Genomic DNA, 14,600 nt, shown 5'->3' on the forward strand with positions numbered 1-14,600 from the left:
GCCTTCACACCGTTGGGTGTTGGATACGATACCATAGGTAGGACGGATCAAGGCACGGTGCCTGGCCGCGCTCGGCCTGTCCCAATCGGTATTTACCGGTTATCTCGGTTGGCAATGGGCAGTGTGGGGTGCATCTGAGGGTGTTCCTTGGACGGGACGAGCGAGCGAGCATGGGAAGGAGGGCGCGACCTCACGCTAGTCGGCAGCGGGCATCCCCCTCAGCTCGGTCATGGCGCGACAAACCTATCATCTCGCTCGGGCATCTCGTATGGGTCTGCAACCTGAGCCAAGCACATAAAAGTGACGGGGGCACCGCATATGGAACATGACAACTGACAGGAGACAGGAGCGCCATGGCAGCATCTACCGTGTCGAAACCGGTGAGAGATGTACGTACGCACACTGACCGCGAAGTGCCTGGCGGGCGTGAGGGCTGCAAGATGCAGGTGCAAGCAGCTCCGCTGTGAAACGTGTGATAGGAGGGAGGAACAGTGCGCGAGGGGGGTTGGGAAATGTTGGGAAGGGCTCGCCCATTTCCGGGCTGATGCCTCACTCTCGCCGTCTATGGATGCTATGCTTGATCATGATGTTGCTGGCTTTTAGGGGACACAGAACACCATATAGCTGCCATTTCTTGAAATGACAAGAGGCGCAGAGGAGAGTCACGGCCTCCCCAGGACTCGTCGGGCCGAGCTAGCTCCGTTAGAGGGTCGGGCTCGAGTCTGGTTAATGGCCACGACAGCCGACAACCTTGCCAAGCATTAATGCAGAGAGGCACACTTCGCACGCGAGATCCGGGGGCGGGATCCGATCCAGGCCCGCGGCTGCAGGAGACGTCTTCCGACGTTGTGTGTCTATTTCGCCCAGCTACCTCCTTATCTCTTTATGCCGACGACGGCTAGGTTGCGCGGGCTCTCTCGATAATCGAACACGGTCTCCACCCAGCAGTCGCGGACGATATCGGAGTGTTCTCTAAGGAACAGCCAGCGATCTGTGACGATAAGTGACTCAACCACGCACGCGCTGAAGGCCATCAGGCTCCATACGGCGCTGAGCTCCTTCTTCCGGTATCGGTATTTTTCTTCGTACTCTGCGATCTCCTCTTCCGTGATATCGCCTATCTTGTCCCTAATTACCTGACTGTATTGGCCACAGTCAGCGTTGGTTGTCAACTTTGTTATCGCCCCTCGGATATAGGCCGCAAAGGAAGAGTAACACTGCTTGCGAAGGGAGCCGATGATAACCGGGTTGGTGCTAGAGTTGAACGGGCTCTCCGCACCACGACCCTCAGCACCAGCGCCAGCACCAACACCAGGCTCATTGGTGTGGTAAACTCGAGTGATGACACCCTTATCGAGGAATATCCTTTGCAGGACGGCGCGATAAAAATGCCGAGTGAAAAAGCCGTCGCTGTCTTGCTCGGTCCAGTTTCCAGGCGCCTGACAGGCCATCATCCTCGCTGTTATGTTCAGCCGGATCCCCTGCTCGTTATACGTCGAGAGACGCTCGCTCATAGGGAATCCTTGGGGGTCACGCTTCTCTGACTCCCGGGCGACGCGTGAATTGATGGGTTGGAGAGTTGGCCGGCTGAAGGGAGGCTTGTACGACGGCGGCCCCAGCTTCTCAGTCAGAAGGTTGTAGCAGCAGCCTACGATAGCGACGGCCTGGATGCAGGGATTCAAGACCATTGACCGGATGCCGTAGTGTGACAGGTTGCCGCACGAGTGGATGGATACGGCCATCATGCGGAGATTCTCGGGCTTGAGCGCGGCCTCGTTGATGGGTAGTTGCGATATCACGTCTGTCAGATCAGCGTGCTCCAGGCGGCCGACGACATAGTCGATGGAGCCTTTTCCCTGCTCGGCCGTGTATATGGCCTGGAGCTCCTTCCTAGATCTGAGGTCAATGGTGGCAATTTCCTCGTCTGTCACGCCGAGGGCTTTTGCGGCGCACTTAAGAGCCTCTTCGTCGTTGCGCAGCGACGGATCGACAGACTTGGCAATCCGATGGTACAGCTTCTTGTTGCGCACGCGCTTCTCGCGCTCTGCGAGCCCGGACAGGATGTCGAGGTCCTTGGCGCCTGCCATGTTAGCCTCCTTGCTCTCGACGGCAACTATATGCCGGTTGTAGGGAGGACTGGCCAGGGTGCGGCCAAGGTAGTTCTGGCCGCTCCCAAAGTCTACGAGGTGAGTCAAGGGCTTGCCCGAGACGTGGGCGACGTGGGCGGCGAGCCTGTCGATGTAGCCGGCAAAATGGGTGACTTCGTGGACCTTTTTGGTCTTCATGCCGAGAGCCACAGACCGGGGAAGGACAGACAGCCTCGGCTTGTCCGGGCGGAACGAGCGCCGCAGGGAGAGGCGGCGGATGTCCTTGACATAGCGCAGGAGACTCTCGGGAGGGGCCCTCGAGCCGCTCCGCTGCGAGGCCTCGGCCAGGTCGTCCCGCATCAGGAGATCCATAAGCTCCATAGGCCCGTACTCGAGGAGAAAGGGCTGCCATTCTGGGGGCACGGCCGAAATAAACAGACCAGGCTCGCCGGTGAAGAAGTCCAGGATGTGGACGCCGCCACAGAGAAATTGGAACAGCTCCGAATTCGCGGCGAAGTGCAGCAGGCTGTCAACGTACTCATCCGCAGAAGCAAACTCGTCAGAGAATGGAAGCGGCCGGGCTGGCCTCGTGGAGAAGTCGTCCATTGATCTCATTGAGTTTGTGTATTTAGGATCAGAGTCACACAAGCAGGTGAATTACGTATCTCGGTCCTTCCCTTGGCTGACTTTGAGGTGGTCGATAACCTGAGGGATATGGTTGTAAATTTGAGTTGGATTCCAGGCACAGGCGCACCAAGTTTGTAACAGGCACAACAGGCACCTGTGAACTTAAGTTTTTGGTGGGACCCCACAGAGATGCCAGCCGACAACTCAACCATAGCAGCTGGTGCAGCCTGGCAGCCCCAACGACCTCACCCGGATTTTCGGCAACCCGGCTTGTCAATTGGCAGCTTCCGAGGCCGTCTCGAGAACTGGAAGGATTCCCGCCGCGAGACACAAACCACATCCGTCGCGGCTCCCAGCCTTTTCGCAAAGCACGTTGCGGGAGGCCCTCAGACATGCTTTTGGACGCCAGGTGATATACTGAAAGATTTCTCTGACCCAACTAGGGCTAGCAAGACAAGATGGTAGTGTCCCTTCCTCTCCCCATCACCATCACCATCACCATCACCATCCCCATCCCCCATCCTCCATCCCCCGTCCCTCCTTGGCACACCATTTGGTAGCTTGCAGACACACACATACACACCAGTCTCGCTGACACTGCGGGGGGTTTTTTCAGGTCTTCATCCTGGGCGTCAACTTCAACGAGAACAAGCTGGTCAAAAAGGCGCTCGAGTCGTTCTACGCGCTGGGACCGCAGACGTCGGCGCGCGTCATGGCCAAGTACTACATCCACGCGCGGGCCAAGGTCGGCACGCTGGCGCCCAAGACGGTGACGGCGCTGACGGCCGAGCTGTCGACCATGACCATCGAGAACGAGGCCCGCAAGATCGTGCTCGACAACATCAAGCGCCTGCGCGACATCGGCACGTACCGCGGCCGCCGCCACGCCATGGGCCTCCCCGTGCGCGGCCAGCAGACGCGGAACCAGATCTCAAACGCCAGGAAGCTCAACAAGATCGAGCGCAAGGGTTGAGAAGAAGACTCTGCCTATTTTATCTCTTTCTCCGTGCTTTCCGGTTATTTGTCGAGGCAGTGCGGTCGGTTGTTAGAGAGAGAGCAGAACGGGGGAGTAGGACAATGCTTTTCCCCTTTGAGCGCCGGCCCATGGACGCCGCAGGAAGCCGCGCACACACAATACCCTTGGGCAAGGCGCTTCGTCCATATGTACAATAACTTACTAGGTCTTTACTATTTCCTAGCAGATGGCCTCGGTGGATTGCAAGAGCTCTCGCACCGCCGCGTGTGCCATTCAATGTATATCATACAGTATTGGAAAGAACCCATACAAAAGAAAGCGCCCGTTGCACATGTCCACTTGAAGCCCCTACGCTCCAAAACGGGTACCCGTCTATACAAAGTTTGAGGGGAAGCGGAGGCTCGGGAGATCGTCCTCAAGCACCGACTCGCCGGCTTTCTGCAGCTGGGCAGCCACGGCATCGACCTCTTTCCAGACGCGGAGCAGGTTGCCGCCCACCACCTTGGCCGCGTCGCCGTCGCTCACTCCTCGCCTCAGCATCTCGGCGACGAGGTCGGGATAGCGGGAGACGTCGTCCAGCCCCTTCGGGGTGTTGGGTATTCCGTCAAAGTCGCTCCCGAGCCCGACGTGGTCGAAGCCGATGAGGTTGCCAATGTGTAGAATGTGCGTCACCACGTGGGACAGAGTGGAGTTGGGTGGGTAGAAGTCGGGCAAGCCGTCGGCGCGGTCCGCGGCGACGCACGAGACAAAGTCGGGGGCGAAGTTGACCATGACCAGCGAGCGCCGCTGCTTCACCAGCTCGAGGACGTGGTCCGGCACGTTGCGCGGGTGTGGGCAGATGCTGAAGGCGCTCGAATGCGAGTAGATGACGGGCGCCTTGCTCCCGGCCCACCCGTCCCGGCCCGAGCCCAGGACGTCGACCATAGTGTCAACGCTCGTGTGGGACAGGTCGACGATCATGCCGATCCGGTTCATCTCGTTGACGAGCTGCCGGCCCTCCGGACTGACGCCGCCCCAGTGCGGAGGTGCCTTGCGGAGGGGATTCTCCAACAGAGCAGCATCAGTGTACTTGTTGTGACAGTTGTGCGTGAGCGTCGAGTAGCGGACGCCGAGCTTGTAGAAGGAGCGCAAGTTGGCGACCGAGTTGCCGATCTGGTGCAGACCCTCAACCCCCAAAGGCGAGATTAACTGGCCCTTCTTGAAGGCCTTCATGGCCGAGCTGCTGTCCAGCGTGGGCGAGAAGTCATTGGGGTAGGCTTCCTTGAGCCGGTTCATGAGGTCGATCTGCTGGATCGTGGCCGCGACGCCTGCGAGCGGGACACTGTGGTTTAGTTCAAGGAGCAGTTTGGTGAGGTTGGTGTAACAAGGGCGAACAACAACAGGCGGCAATGATGAATGACTAACTCGAGGCATAGTTCTCGTCCGAGAAATCCGTCCCATTCTCGGGGCACGGCCAGAACACACTCCAAAAGGCGCCGCCGTTCATGCCGGCCCGCAGCCGGGGCAAGTCGACGTGCGAAGGGAACCCGCCTTGCTCAAAAGGGCCGGCGAACTTCTCATCGTAGATGTGGTTGTTGTAGCCAAACCTGATGAGTATGGCCAGGTCATTGTGTCCATCTAATGAATGAATGCAGGTGACTTAGAAGAAGCACCTCTTGTGGTAGACATCCCCTACCTACAGGCGGTGGATGGTAGGAGAGTAAGGGGAGGTGGGAGCTGCAGTTACCGATCAACGGAGTGCCAGTGAGGATCCGCTTGACGCGTTGCTCGACGCTCTGGGGCCCTTTGGTGCAATGTCCTTCCTGTGCGTGGCGGAGCTGCCGGAGGGCGACAGCGCGCATCACTGGTTGGAAGAGCCATCCCACGATGAAATAGAAGAGCACCACCAGGAGGGAGATCCTCGCGGCCCGAGAGCTCCTCCCGCGGCGTGGAGGAGCGGAACTGACGTCTCCGGTGCCATCGCGGCCGCTCCCAGCCACGGTGGCGGTGTTGGTGATGATCGGGCTCTTCTCCATCTCGAGGCCTAGACCTAGGTATTCCGTCGGAGGCTCAAGTCAAGTCGCAACCACACCTAACGAGTATTCAGTAAGTCTACTAAGTAAGCTCACCCGACTTTCCGGAACCGCTTGGGGAGGATTCTGCAAGCCCCGCTGAGGCTATACCCTGGAGATGTTGGGGGCGAATAATGGATAAGGCAAGGAATGTATTAATGGAGCCCGGGTTATTTTTGAAACCTGCTGCTCCTCTCATGGCCTTTCGAGAGAGTGTCGGGTGTTTTTTGATGACGGACAGGCCCGGGCTGTGTTGCGACCGGCGGCGGCTTCCTCGGCTTTGGTTACAATAACAAACACACATGTTACAAGATTACGGTATCCGTCCTGCAGAGTAGGACTGATGAGGCGTGGGTTGACCCTTCCTCTGGGCTGCTTACCCGCTCGCCCCGCCAGGTGGGGTCGGGGGCTTGAGCCTTCCATTGTTAAGCCCGGACCTGGGTTTCAACTTTCAGGTCTCAGATGAATTGGATACCTCTGATACACTACAACCTCTGAAGTAAAGAGAAACAAAGACACGCGAGAATGCGCTGACGGAGGTTCCATCTATAGGCACACAACCACGCATATTTAAAAGCCTATCAAGCATCAAGACGCGATTCTGTTCTAGACTGCCCTTAGTATCCACCTTCCTGCTGCTCCCGCACGGCGTAATTTGAAGACAACAGAACAATCCATCGCAATTTTGCTTGAGCAAGGTCTGGGCCATACGTCATCAAATTCGTGGCCAGTTGGCTCGGACAATGTTTGGTTTTGTCTCGAAACCCACAGACATCGTGGGAGAGGCTCAAACGCCCAGGGCAGATCGTGAAGCCTCTTCGGTCGTCGTACGGAAGTAATGGTTTCGAGATTTCATTGCGGGCACCCGTCATCTCAACTTTCCAGTTAAGGCCCGGGCTGCTCTCCCGTTTCGTTTCCACGTACTAGCAGTAAGTAGAAGATGGTACTTCGTACATTGAGTGTAGGGGCACAGCGGGAAGGTACGAAGTACCCCCCGCCTGGGCTACAATGCAGGGGTCGGGTTAAACGCCTTCAGGTCTCGGGCTGCCAACCCAAGGTACTTCGTACCTAACGAAGTGTCCAGCGCTCCAATGAAAACGGATCGTCTGCAGGCCCTTGTTGGGTGCAGGTGCGCTACGTAAGGTCTTTTCTTGAATGATGCTTTTTGACTGACCTTTGCTTTCTCCTTGTTTCTTCTTGCCGTAAGTCCTCATCCAGCGCCAGCACAACAATAACTGTCTATCCTACCCAACCGAACTCGCCGTTGCGCAGTCTGCGACACGGGGACACGAAACCCGGATCCACAATCGCACGGCCTGGCATTTGGTGGCTTACACAGCTCGCCAAAATCGAAGCCAAGACTGACTGCACAAGCCTCAATCGCTCGATTCAATTCCCGGCTTCCCCTGCATCCACCAAATACGAGCTCGATTCTAGTGTCTGTCGGAGGGCTCTTGCGTGAAGAGCATCCCCAGGGACCCAACTTGCACCCCATTTTGCCGCTTTCAGTCGAGAGACAGCAGTGCGACTTGCCCGCTTTTCACGATGCCGGGCTTCGCGGATTCCTTCTGGTCGAATGACTACGCCGCAGGTGAGTGACCTCGTGATGTTCATGGATGGCGCTGTGATGTCCCGTATTGACAGCAGATGGCGCAGGCCTCGGGGTCCTGTTTGGCAAGCTCCAGCAAGGTGTCATCGAGAACCGCCAAGTGCTCACGGTGGCTCGAATGCGCGCCGAGGCCGAAGAGCTCTACGGCCAGCGCCTTGCCGAAATCGCTCCCGCCGTCGACAAGATACAAGGCGGCTTTGGTCGCGACGATGGAGCCAGCGTGCGGAAGGTATTCTTCGACCCACCCACCGGCATCAGGTCGCCGCGGGCTTGTGCTGACGTGTCTACTAGGCGTACGACGGCGTGCGAACCGAGATGGAGGAGGCGGCCAAGAATCACAGGAAGATTGCGCAAAACATCCGAGACCTGGTCGTGAACCCGTTCTCGCGATGGTGCGAGGCCCACGAGACCCGGATACAGGACTCGCAGGAGGATCTCCAGGCGAGAATCAAGAGCCACGACAAGCAATCCGAGGCAGTCAAAAAACTGAGGAGCAACTACTTCAACAAGTGCCGTCTCGTTGAGGACCTCGAGGAAGAGAACAAGTTAGCCTTTCAAGATCCCGAGACGAGCCCGAAGCCGAAGCAGCCCATCCCTGAGATCAACGTGGAGAAGGAACCTGAGGACGACGACAACGAGCCCTACGAGATCGGCGACGAGACCTATGGCCCCGAGCAGGTCAAGGCTATTCTCGCGCACATGCTTGGAAACATCAAGCTAGGGGAAACAAAGGTCCCGATTCTGGGCCTCTACCAGAACACGTCGGCAGGCTCAGACATCGTGGAGTATCTACAGCGGAACATGGGCAGCTCGAGCGTCAGCTATGCCGAAAGGATCGGCCAGGATTTGATAACGCACGGCTTCCTACGCTTGATTGGCAACGTCGGAAACACATTTGCCAACAGTTCCAAAATGTTCTACCAGTGGCGGCCCAAGGCGTTCCAGGTCGCTGGAGTTCCGGAGAAGAAAGTGATATCGCGGACATTCTCCCTGCCCGCAACAGACGGGACCGACTCGCCGGTCGGCGCGGTAAGCGAGTACCTCGCCAACTGGAACGTGCTCAATACGTCACGCCCAAACGAGTCGCCGGCCGAGCGGATGCGCCGAGAGGCCAGAGAGTCGGACGAGAGGTACAAGGCTGCGGTCCAGAAGCTTGATGAGATGCGCTGCGCCCTTGAAGAGGCCATCCTCGTACACCTCAAGTTTCTCGAGCGATGCGAGCTTGATAGGCTCAAGGCCGTCAAGACTGTGGTGTTGGATTTCTCAGGAACCATCAGCAACGTAATTCCTAGCCTCCAGGCCACGGTTGACAACATGATGCTCTACCAGGAGACGGTGCAGCCACTAGGCGATCTCCGGTACCTCTTGGAGAATTACCGGACGGGTCATTTTGCGCCAAAGGTGGTGATTTACGAGAACTACTACAACAAAGTCGACGAACAGACGTTTGGTGTTGACCTCGAGCCTCGCGCTCGGGCGGACAGGAAGCGCGTGCCTGTCATTATTACCAGTCTCCTGACCTATCTGGACCACCACTACCCTGATCTCGAGGGCGATGAAGCTCGGCGGGGGGTGTGGCTCCACGAAGTGCCCCTTGCTCAGACACACAAGCTAAGAGCCAAGGTGAACAATGGAAAGCCACCCTCTCTCGACGTGTTTGCCGAATTCGACATCCCTACTGTCGCGAGCCTCTTGAAGCTCTACCTCCTTGAACTCCCAGGTATGCGCATGCTTGCTGTTTCGTATTCCTATCATGGACTGGATTGCTGACACGTAGCTAGACTCGCTGGTCTCGTCTCACGTTTACGAGATCATCAGGACCATTTACACAACCCCTACGGCCGACACCAACGACGCGGCCCGCGTATCGGTACTACAGCAGACACTCTCGCAATTACGACTTACTAATATCGCGACCTTGGATGCTTGCATGAATCATTTCACGCGCTTGATTGACCTTACGTCAGCTGGCGAGGATTATGTCGCTAAGCTAGCTACTGGCCTCGCCCCGTGTATTCTGCGGCCACGCACCGAGACGTCGCTCACGATGGAGGAGAAACACGCGTACCGGCTCGTCCGTGATCTGTTTACACACAAGGACGCCATATTCAGCGAGCTGAAGCGCATGTCGACGCTGAGCTCATCTGGGTCGGTGACCGGAAACCAGAACCGCCCACGGGCGATCTCGACTGACGAGAGCAACCGGAAGGCACACATGGAAGAGCGTAATCGAGCGCTCCTAGAAAAGGCAGGCGGCAGCCGAAGCAGGGGGACATCGCCGGCGCCAGGTCCGCGCGGTCACCGCCGCGATAAGAGCACAGGCGGTCCCGAAACGCGGTTCCCTATCACGCCGAGCCTTACAAGCCCTACTTCCAAGAGGCAGAGTCTGGGGCCTATCCTGCCAAAGAGGACGAGCCTTGAAGTCCCCGATGATATCAGCATGGGTCTCAGTCACCCTGCCGATGGTAACTTGAACCTGGGTGCGCCCGCATCGACAACCTCGCCCACCCCGGCGGACCCAGTGGCCAAGATCGAGAGCGAGAGTGTGCTTGAGAAGAGGAACAGCCTGGGACGCAGCGGTCCTGCTCACAGAGCACGCTTTTCTGAAGGGCGCCGTCTCGCACAGCCTTCGACTACAGCGGGATCAGAGAATGCCTCTCACGGTGTCACTCTTGTGGACGCGCCAATGGATTACTAGTAATAATATGTTGGGGCTACTGCTGACGACTTGAAATGACGGAGGCTGGAATGAATAAGCGACGCTGGCTATTAGCTATTATTGCCATATGGGCATTGTGCAAATATCTATACCGGTCAAACCAGCCTTTTTTTGTCTTGCTAGGTTTAGCTTTCCTTTTTTTCTGTCTTGTGTGTTTTACATGTCGTACTCCCTCTGGTCCTTTTTGGGAGGCCAGTGGAGGGGCTTGGGGTTCAGACGACTATTGTCTACATGTCACGGTTCCTTGTCTATTTCCCTGGGAGTGGCTTGCGACCTAGATTATTTACAGACTTATTTACCTAACCATTTACATATCATCTAACTTTGCGCTTCCTCGCTATTTCATATGAGGGTACTTCTCCATCCCTAAGCCGCCCTTTTATCTCTCCTTCATGATGTAGGCAACCCTTGACGGTGAGGTGAAATGGAGGGCCTTCCATAGTGCCCACGATGCCACCATCATCGCCGTCTTCCGTCTCTCGTTCTCCCTGCTCCGGTCTTGTTTCTGGTAGGAAGAGGTCGATATGGCTTGTGGAATCCTGAGTGAAGCCTTTACAGCATAGGCTAACCTGCGTGGAGATGTTACACGATAGCAAAAGGAAACATGTAGCTCTTTCAAGGCGTAACTCATATGAGACCCGATATTGGGCCAGGAATCTGATAGAACAGGATAAGAAGGACAGCCGACATACAAAACGCCCAAGAAGTATTTCACAGTACGAGGTCCCAAACTCCCAATGGTTGCTATCTACCTGCTGACCCGAGGCGGACTTGTTGGCAGTGCTCCCGAACACACGCAAACAGGACGCACGCGTCGATCCCGCTTCCGGAAGAACGCGGACAGGTGGGACGTCGCCGAGGCAAATATTCAAATGTTTGAATACCTGACAGCTACCCCCTTCTTGCCGTTGGTGCATCTCGGCCTTCCTCTCTCTCTCTCTCTCTCTGTATGGACACGTTGGAAACTCACTCACTCCTCGTTTGCGTTGTGAGTACGTACATACATGCATGGCTTAAACGGAGCTCGATCCGTCTTAGCTGCCAGCCGTGTTGATGACAACATGGCCAGTTACTTAGCTGTCGTGTCTGGCGAGACACGAGGTGAAGTGAATGGGGGGTTAGCATGTTGCTGATTTCGAAAAGGTTAGAGATGATCGGCTACGGAACTTCTATCCTGTTGCAGCATCACCTAACTCGGAGTGGCTGGTAGAGGTCGTCCCGGGTTTGCGTCTTCACGGTCGCCTCATCTTTCTGTGAAAACGCGATGATGGGTGAAATTGTAAACGGATAGCCACCCGTTCGAACTATCAATGGCCGGGGAATGTCTTTGCTGTTTCCCTTTTCCGTCTTGTTCCTTTCCTTCTTTGTTAACCTTGCTTTTTTTATAGGTAAAATCGTATCTGCAGATTTATAGGCGCTGTATCATCTATCATGCAGCTCCAGGGTCTGATTACGGCATACTTTTAACATGGAAAATATGCAGTATGTAATGGGAGGTCGAAATATCCAACAGATTCCATCTTGAAGTATTGGTGTCGAGACTATTCGGGTTATGGGCAGGGAAGATGGGTTGCAGTCGGAAGCCCATTGCCATTGCCAGTGGGCTGGTTGGACGTTAAAATGTGGATAACGTCACTGCACAGTACGGATTACCAGCGTCGAGCGGCTCCCGCTTTTGGCTAGCTCGGCCGCTCAAGGACAATCGACTGCCCCCACACAGGCAGCTGTCCCTGACGGATCTGTCGCGTCGCCCCTGACGCTGCCACTGACGCTGCCACTGCTTCATCAGACGACATGCACACGACACGACACGACACGCCTTGCAACGGATCGGAATCTTTCTAATCGCAGTCTCATCGACAATTGCCCGGCAGTCAATCCAATCCAGGGATCGCATCGCACGATCAAGTCCAGCATGATGGCTCCTTCTCTGCTCCACCCTCCCAGCCAGCTGTCCCCAGCCGCGGCTCTCGAGCTTTCCCAACAAGCTCCCGCCCTGCTCCAGAGCTCGCCGAGCACCGTCTCTTCATCGCCGCTCGGCGCAATATTTTCGGCCTCGGAATCCCCAGAACTGTGGATAAAGTACGAGAACCTGCTGCTGTCCTGCCTGAGAACCGGGGACGACCTGGCCGCGCAGCAATGCCTCGAGAGACTCGCCGCACGTTTTGGCGAGGACAACGAGCGCATCATGGCCTTCAGGGGCCTGGTTAAGGAAGCTGAAGCCCAACACCCGGGCAAGCTGGAGGCAGTCCTGAAAGATTACGAGCAGATACTAAAGGAGAACGACACCAACATCGTATGCCCCCATCTTGCTTAGTCGGCCGCGGCCAATCACTAACAGCCCACAGCCTATCACAAAGAGGCGCGTCGGACTCTTGCGGTCCATGGGCCGCGTCTCGGAGGCAGTATCGGCCCTCGTGCAGCTCCTTGACTTCTCCCCCACGGATGCTGAAGGCTGGTCGGAGCTGGCAGACCTCTACCTATCGCAGGGCATGTATCCGCAAGCAATCTACGCGTTGGAGGAGGTCGTAATATTGGCACCAAATGCGTGGAATGTGCGTAACCCCGACCCGAACATGGCACGCCTAAGACCTGTGCTAACGCAGCTGCCCAGATACACGCACGGCTTGGCGAGATGCAGTGCATGGCCGCTACTGCTTCGGGTGCGGGTGGCAGTTCCTATCAAAAGTACATGGCCGAATCACTGAAGCGGTTCTCCCGGAGCATCGAGCTGTGCGACGATTACCTCCGGGGCTATTACGGGCTGAAGCTGGTGAGTAGTCCCCTGGTTGTGCCCCCTGGTGTTGTGTTGACCTACACTCTGACACGGCTCTCAAGGTTACAATGAGGCTCCTCAAGGAGTCGGGCAAGCCAGCAAAGCAGAACGACGAGGGTGGCTTGCGTCTGCCGGATACAAGCACCATTGAGCGGCTCAACGAGCTAGCTACTGCGAAGCTGTCCGAGATTGTTCGACACAGCACGGCGGGGGATCGGGGATGGCGTGGGTACGATGAGGTTGAGGTTGCAGCGGCGCGGGAGCTTCTCTCGGAAGACGCATCTGCGGCATCTAGAATTGAGAGATGACATTCGTTGCGGATGAGACAACCGGCACACGGCGCAGTCCAGTGACACCCCCGCCATGTCCACGGCAACGTGAGTCATTGATGGGTGTTTGCTGAGACGCGGAATGGGCCGCCGCGACGCGTTGGCTTGTTTGGAGGGCATTTGCGAAGAAGCGACCCCGTTTGGTGGTGGTGCTCTAGGGCTCTGGGCCTCATTGGTGCCTTACGTGGTGATTCTACTGTGTACATTAGTCGGTCGGCGTTGCTGCGGGCGATGTGCATTAGCCGAGGCGGTGGGTCTTGGGCAGGAAGACTTCCAGGTTGAGGGAAAAGACGTCTTGTCTGGGCACGTGGCTCCAGTAGACGGCACAAGACGAACGGACGCAATGGCTTCCTCTTGCGCGTGTGGAGAAAGGGCGGTGCGCAGCCCTTCGAGCCCAACCCAACCGGACTGTCCCGGGCTGCGGGCTCGATGGCCCTGACGCAGGCTGAGCAAATCCCAGGCCCCTCTTGGGCAGAAAAACCGGAGCTCCTCGGGCTAGCTTCAATGCAAGCTGCACTTGAGTGGCCTCTCGCCGAAACAACAGCTGCCCCCGATGCCTTGTTCCATTGCCTTCCACCAAGACACAGACTTACACATTGCCAATTTGCCATCCGCGCCCGGGTGCCTGGGCCAAGAGGGTTCAATGGGCGTCCAATGACCTAATGATGCAGCACGCGCAAGGTACCCGGAACTGCTCCTCGCGGACCTTTTTAGCTCCCAGCCGGGGATGCCTCTCTGCAGCCCTGGGGAGCGAGAGCGAGTTGACGTGTTCCTCTCAGTGGCACTCCCCGTGGTGTTTTTTTTGACTGTGCTGTCATAGTCGCCGCCATGGATCTCTGGGAAGAGTTCAAAGTGCATGGCGACTAGTAATTTCTAGTTCCACCTAGGCATACTTAAGATGCACGCGGTCCGCTGGCTGCCATTTGTTTGTGTCTTCACAACGGTCCACCTGCTGCCTTCTTTGCCGTACCTTGAAGCATTCCGATCCAGGTTGATGTGTCTGCAGACTGTCTGAGCCCCGAGCTCCAGAGGTTGTCTGTCAGTTCCATTGCTTTTTCTCGCCTCAGATGCAGAGTTGCCCGTTGGTGCTCAAACTCCAACCACGACTTATCCGTACCCCGCGTCTTCTTGGGCCTTTTGAGTTTGGACCATTCCCGTCGCCACGAGATTTGAGCTCCTGACTGGAAAAAGAAAGGGCAAAAAGAAAGGAAAAAAAGACCATGTGCGATCTGCGAGGATGCAGGCAGCTTCAAGACATCAAGAAACCAGAGAAGTCGCAGAAAGAGAAGTGTTTTCATCAACCGGCGAAGGAAACCTGTGGAGGCTGAGTTGAGAGAACAGACCAGGGTCTGTCTAGTATTGACTTGTCTTCTCTCTCTCTCCTCTCTCTCCACACTGTCTGAGTGGCATCCAGTTCGATCGCTGT

The 14,600-nt window shown here is 56.6% G+C and overlaps 7 protein-coding genes across 7 annotated transcripts; 3 read left to right on the plus strand and 4 right to left on the minus strand.

Annotated features, from left to right (window-relative positions):
* Positions 1–875: 875 nt before the first annotated feature.
* B0T26DRAFT_637948 (methyltransferase domain-containing protein) lies at positions 876–2,693 on the minus strand (the record flags this gene model as incomplete). Its single annotated transcript, XM_060436975.1, has 1 exon — positions 876–2,693. One exon carries the CDS (start codon positions 2,691–2,693, stop codon positions 876–878), a length of 1,818 nt encoding a protein of 605 aa, XP_060301048.1.
* A 479-nt stretch (positions 2,694–3,172) lies between these two features.
* Positions 3,173–3,687, plus strand: B0T26DRAFT_748451 (uncharacterized protein; the record flags this gene model as incomplete). The annotated part of the gene is made up of 2 exons (XM_060444967.1): positions 3,173–3,247; positions 3,331–3,687. 2 exons carry the CDS (start codon positions 3,173–3,175, stop codon positions 3,685–3,687), a joined length of 432 nt encoding a protein of 143 aa, XP_060301049.1.
* Positions 3,688–4,062: 375 nt separating this feature from the next.
* On the minus strand, positions 4,063–5,531 carry B0T26DRAFT_637496 (membrane dipeptidase; the record flags this gene model as incomplete). The annotated part of the gene is made up of 3 exons (XM_060436931.1): positions 4,063–4,997; positions 5,095–5,307; positions 5,417–5,531. The coding sequence occupies 3 exons, from the start codon at positions 5,529–5,531 to the stop codon at positions 4,063–4,065; spliced, it is 1,263 nt and encodes a 420-aa protein (XP_060301050.1).
* A 1,379-nt stretch (positions 5,532–6,910) lies between these two features.
* On the plus strand, positions 6,911–10,391 carry B0T26DRAFT_697172 (uncharacterized protein). Its single transcript, XM_060441380.1, has 4 exons — positions 6,911–7,332; positions 7,398–7,579; positions 7,642–9,070; positions 9,132–10,391. Exons 1-4 carry the CDS (start codon positions 7,287–7,289, stop codon positions 10,046–10,048), a joined length of 2,574 nt encoding a protein of 857 aa, XP_060301051.1. The 5' UTR covers positions 6,911–7,286; the 3' UTR covers positions 10,049–10,391.
* On the minus strand, positions 10,217–11,285 carry B0T26DRAFT_162920 (uncharacterized protein). The gene has a single exon (XM_060433509.1). It carries the CDS (start codon positions 11,077–11,079, stop codon positions 10,384–10,386), a length of 696 nt encoding a protein of 231 aa, XP_060301052.1. The 5' UTR covers positions 11,080–11,285; the 3' UTR covers positions 10,217–10,383.
* Positions 11,286–11,905: 620 nt separating this feature from the next.
* Positions 11,906–13,190, plus strand: B0T26DRAFT_162981 (uncharacterized protein). The gene is made up of 4 exons (XM_060433510.1): positions 11,906–12,365; positions 12,418–12,624; positions 12,684–12,842; positions 12,908–13,190. Exons 1-4 carry the CDS (start codon positions 11,985–11,987, stop codon positions 13,151–13,153), a joined length of 993 nt encoding a protein of 330 aa, XP_060301053.1. The 5' UTR covers positions 11,906–11,984; the 3' UTR covers positions 13,154–13,190.
* On the minus strand, positions 12,858–13,947 carry B0T26DRAFT_163022 (uncharacterized protein). The gene has a single exon (XM_060433512.1). The coding sequence runs from the start codon at positions 13,783–13,785 to the stop codon at positions 13,228–13,230; it is 558 nt and encodes a 185-aa protein (XP_060301054.1). The 5' UTR covers positions 13,786–13,947; the 3' UTR covers positions 12,858–13,227.
* Between the last annotated feature and the right edge of the window lie 653 nt (positions 13,948–14,600).

Source organism: Lasiosphaeria miniovina (genome assembly GCF_030549165.1).
Source record: "Lasiosphaeria miniovina strain SMH2392-1A chromosome Unknown B0T26scaffold_2, whole genome shotgun sequence".
Taxonomy (NCBI): Eukaryota; Fungi; Ascomycota; class Sordariomycetes; order Sordariales; family Lasiosphaeriaceae; genus Lasiosphaeria; species Lasiosphaeria miniovina.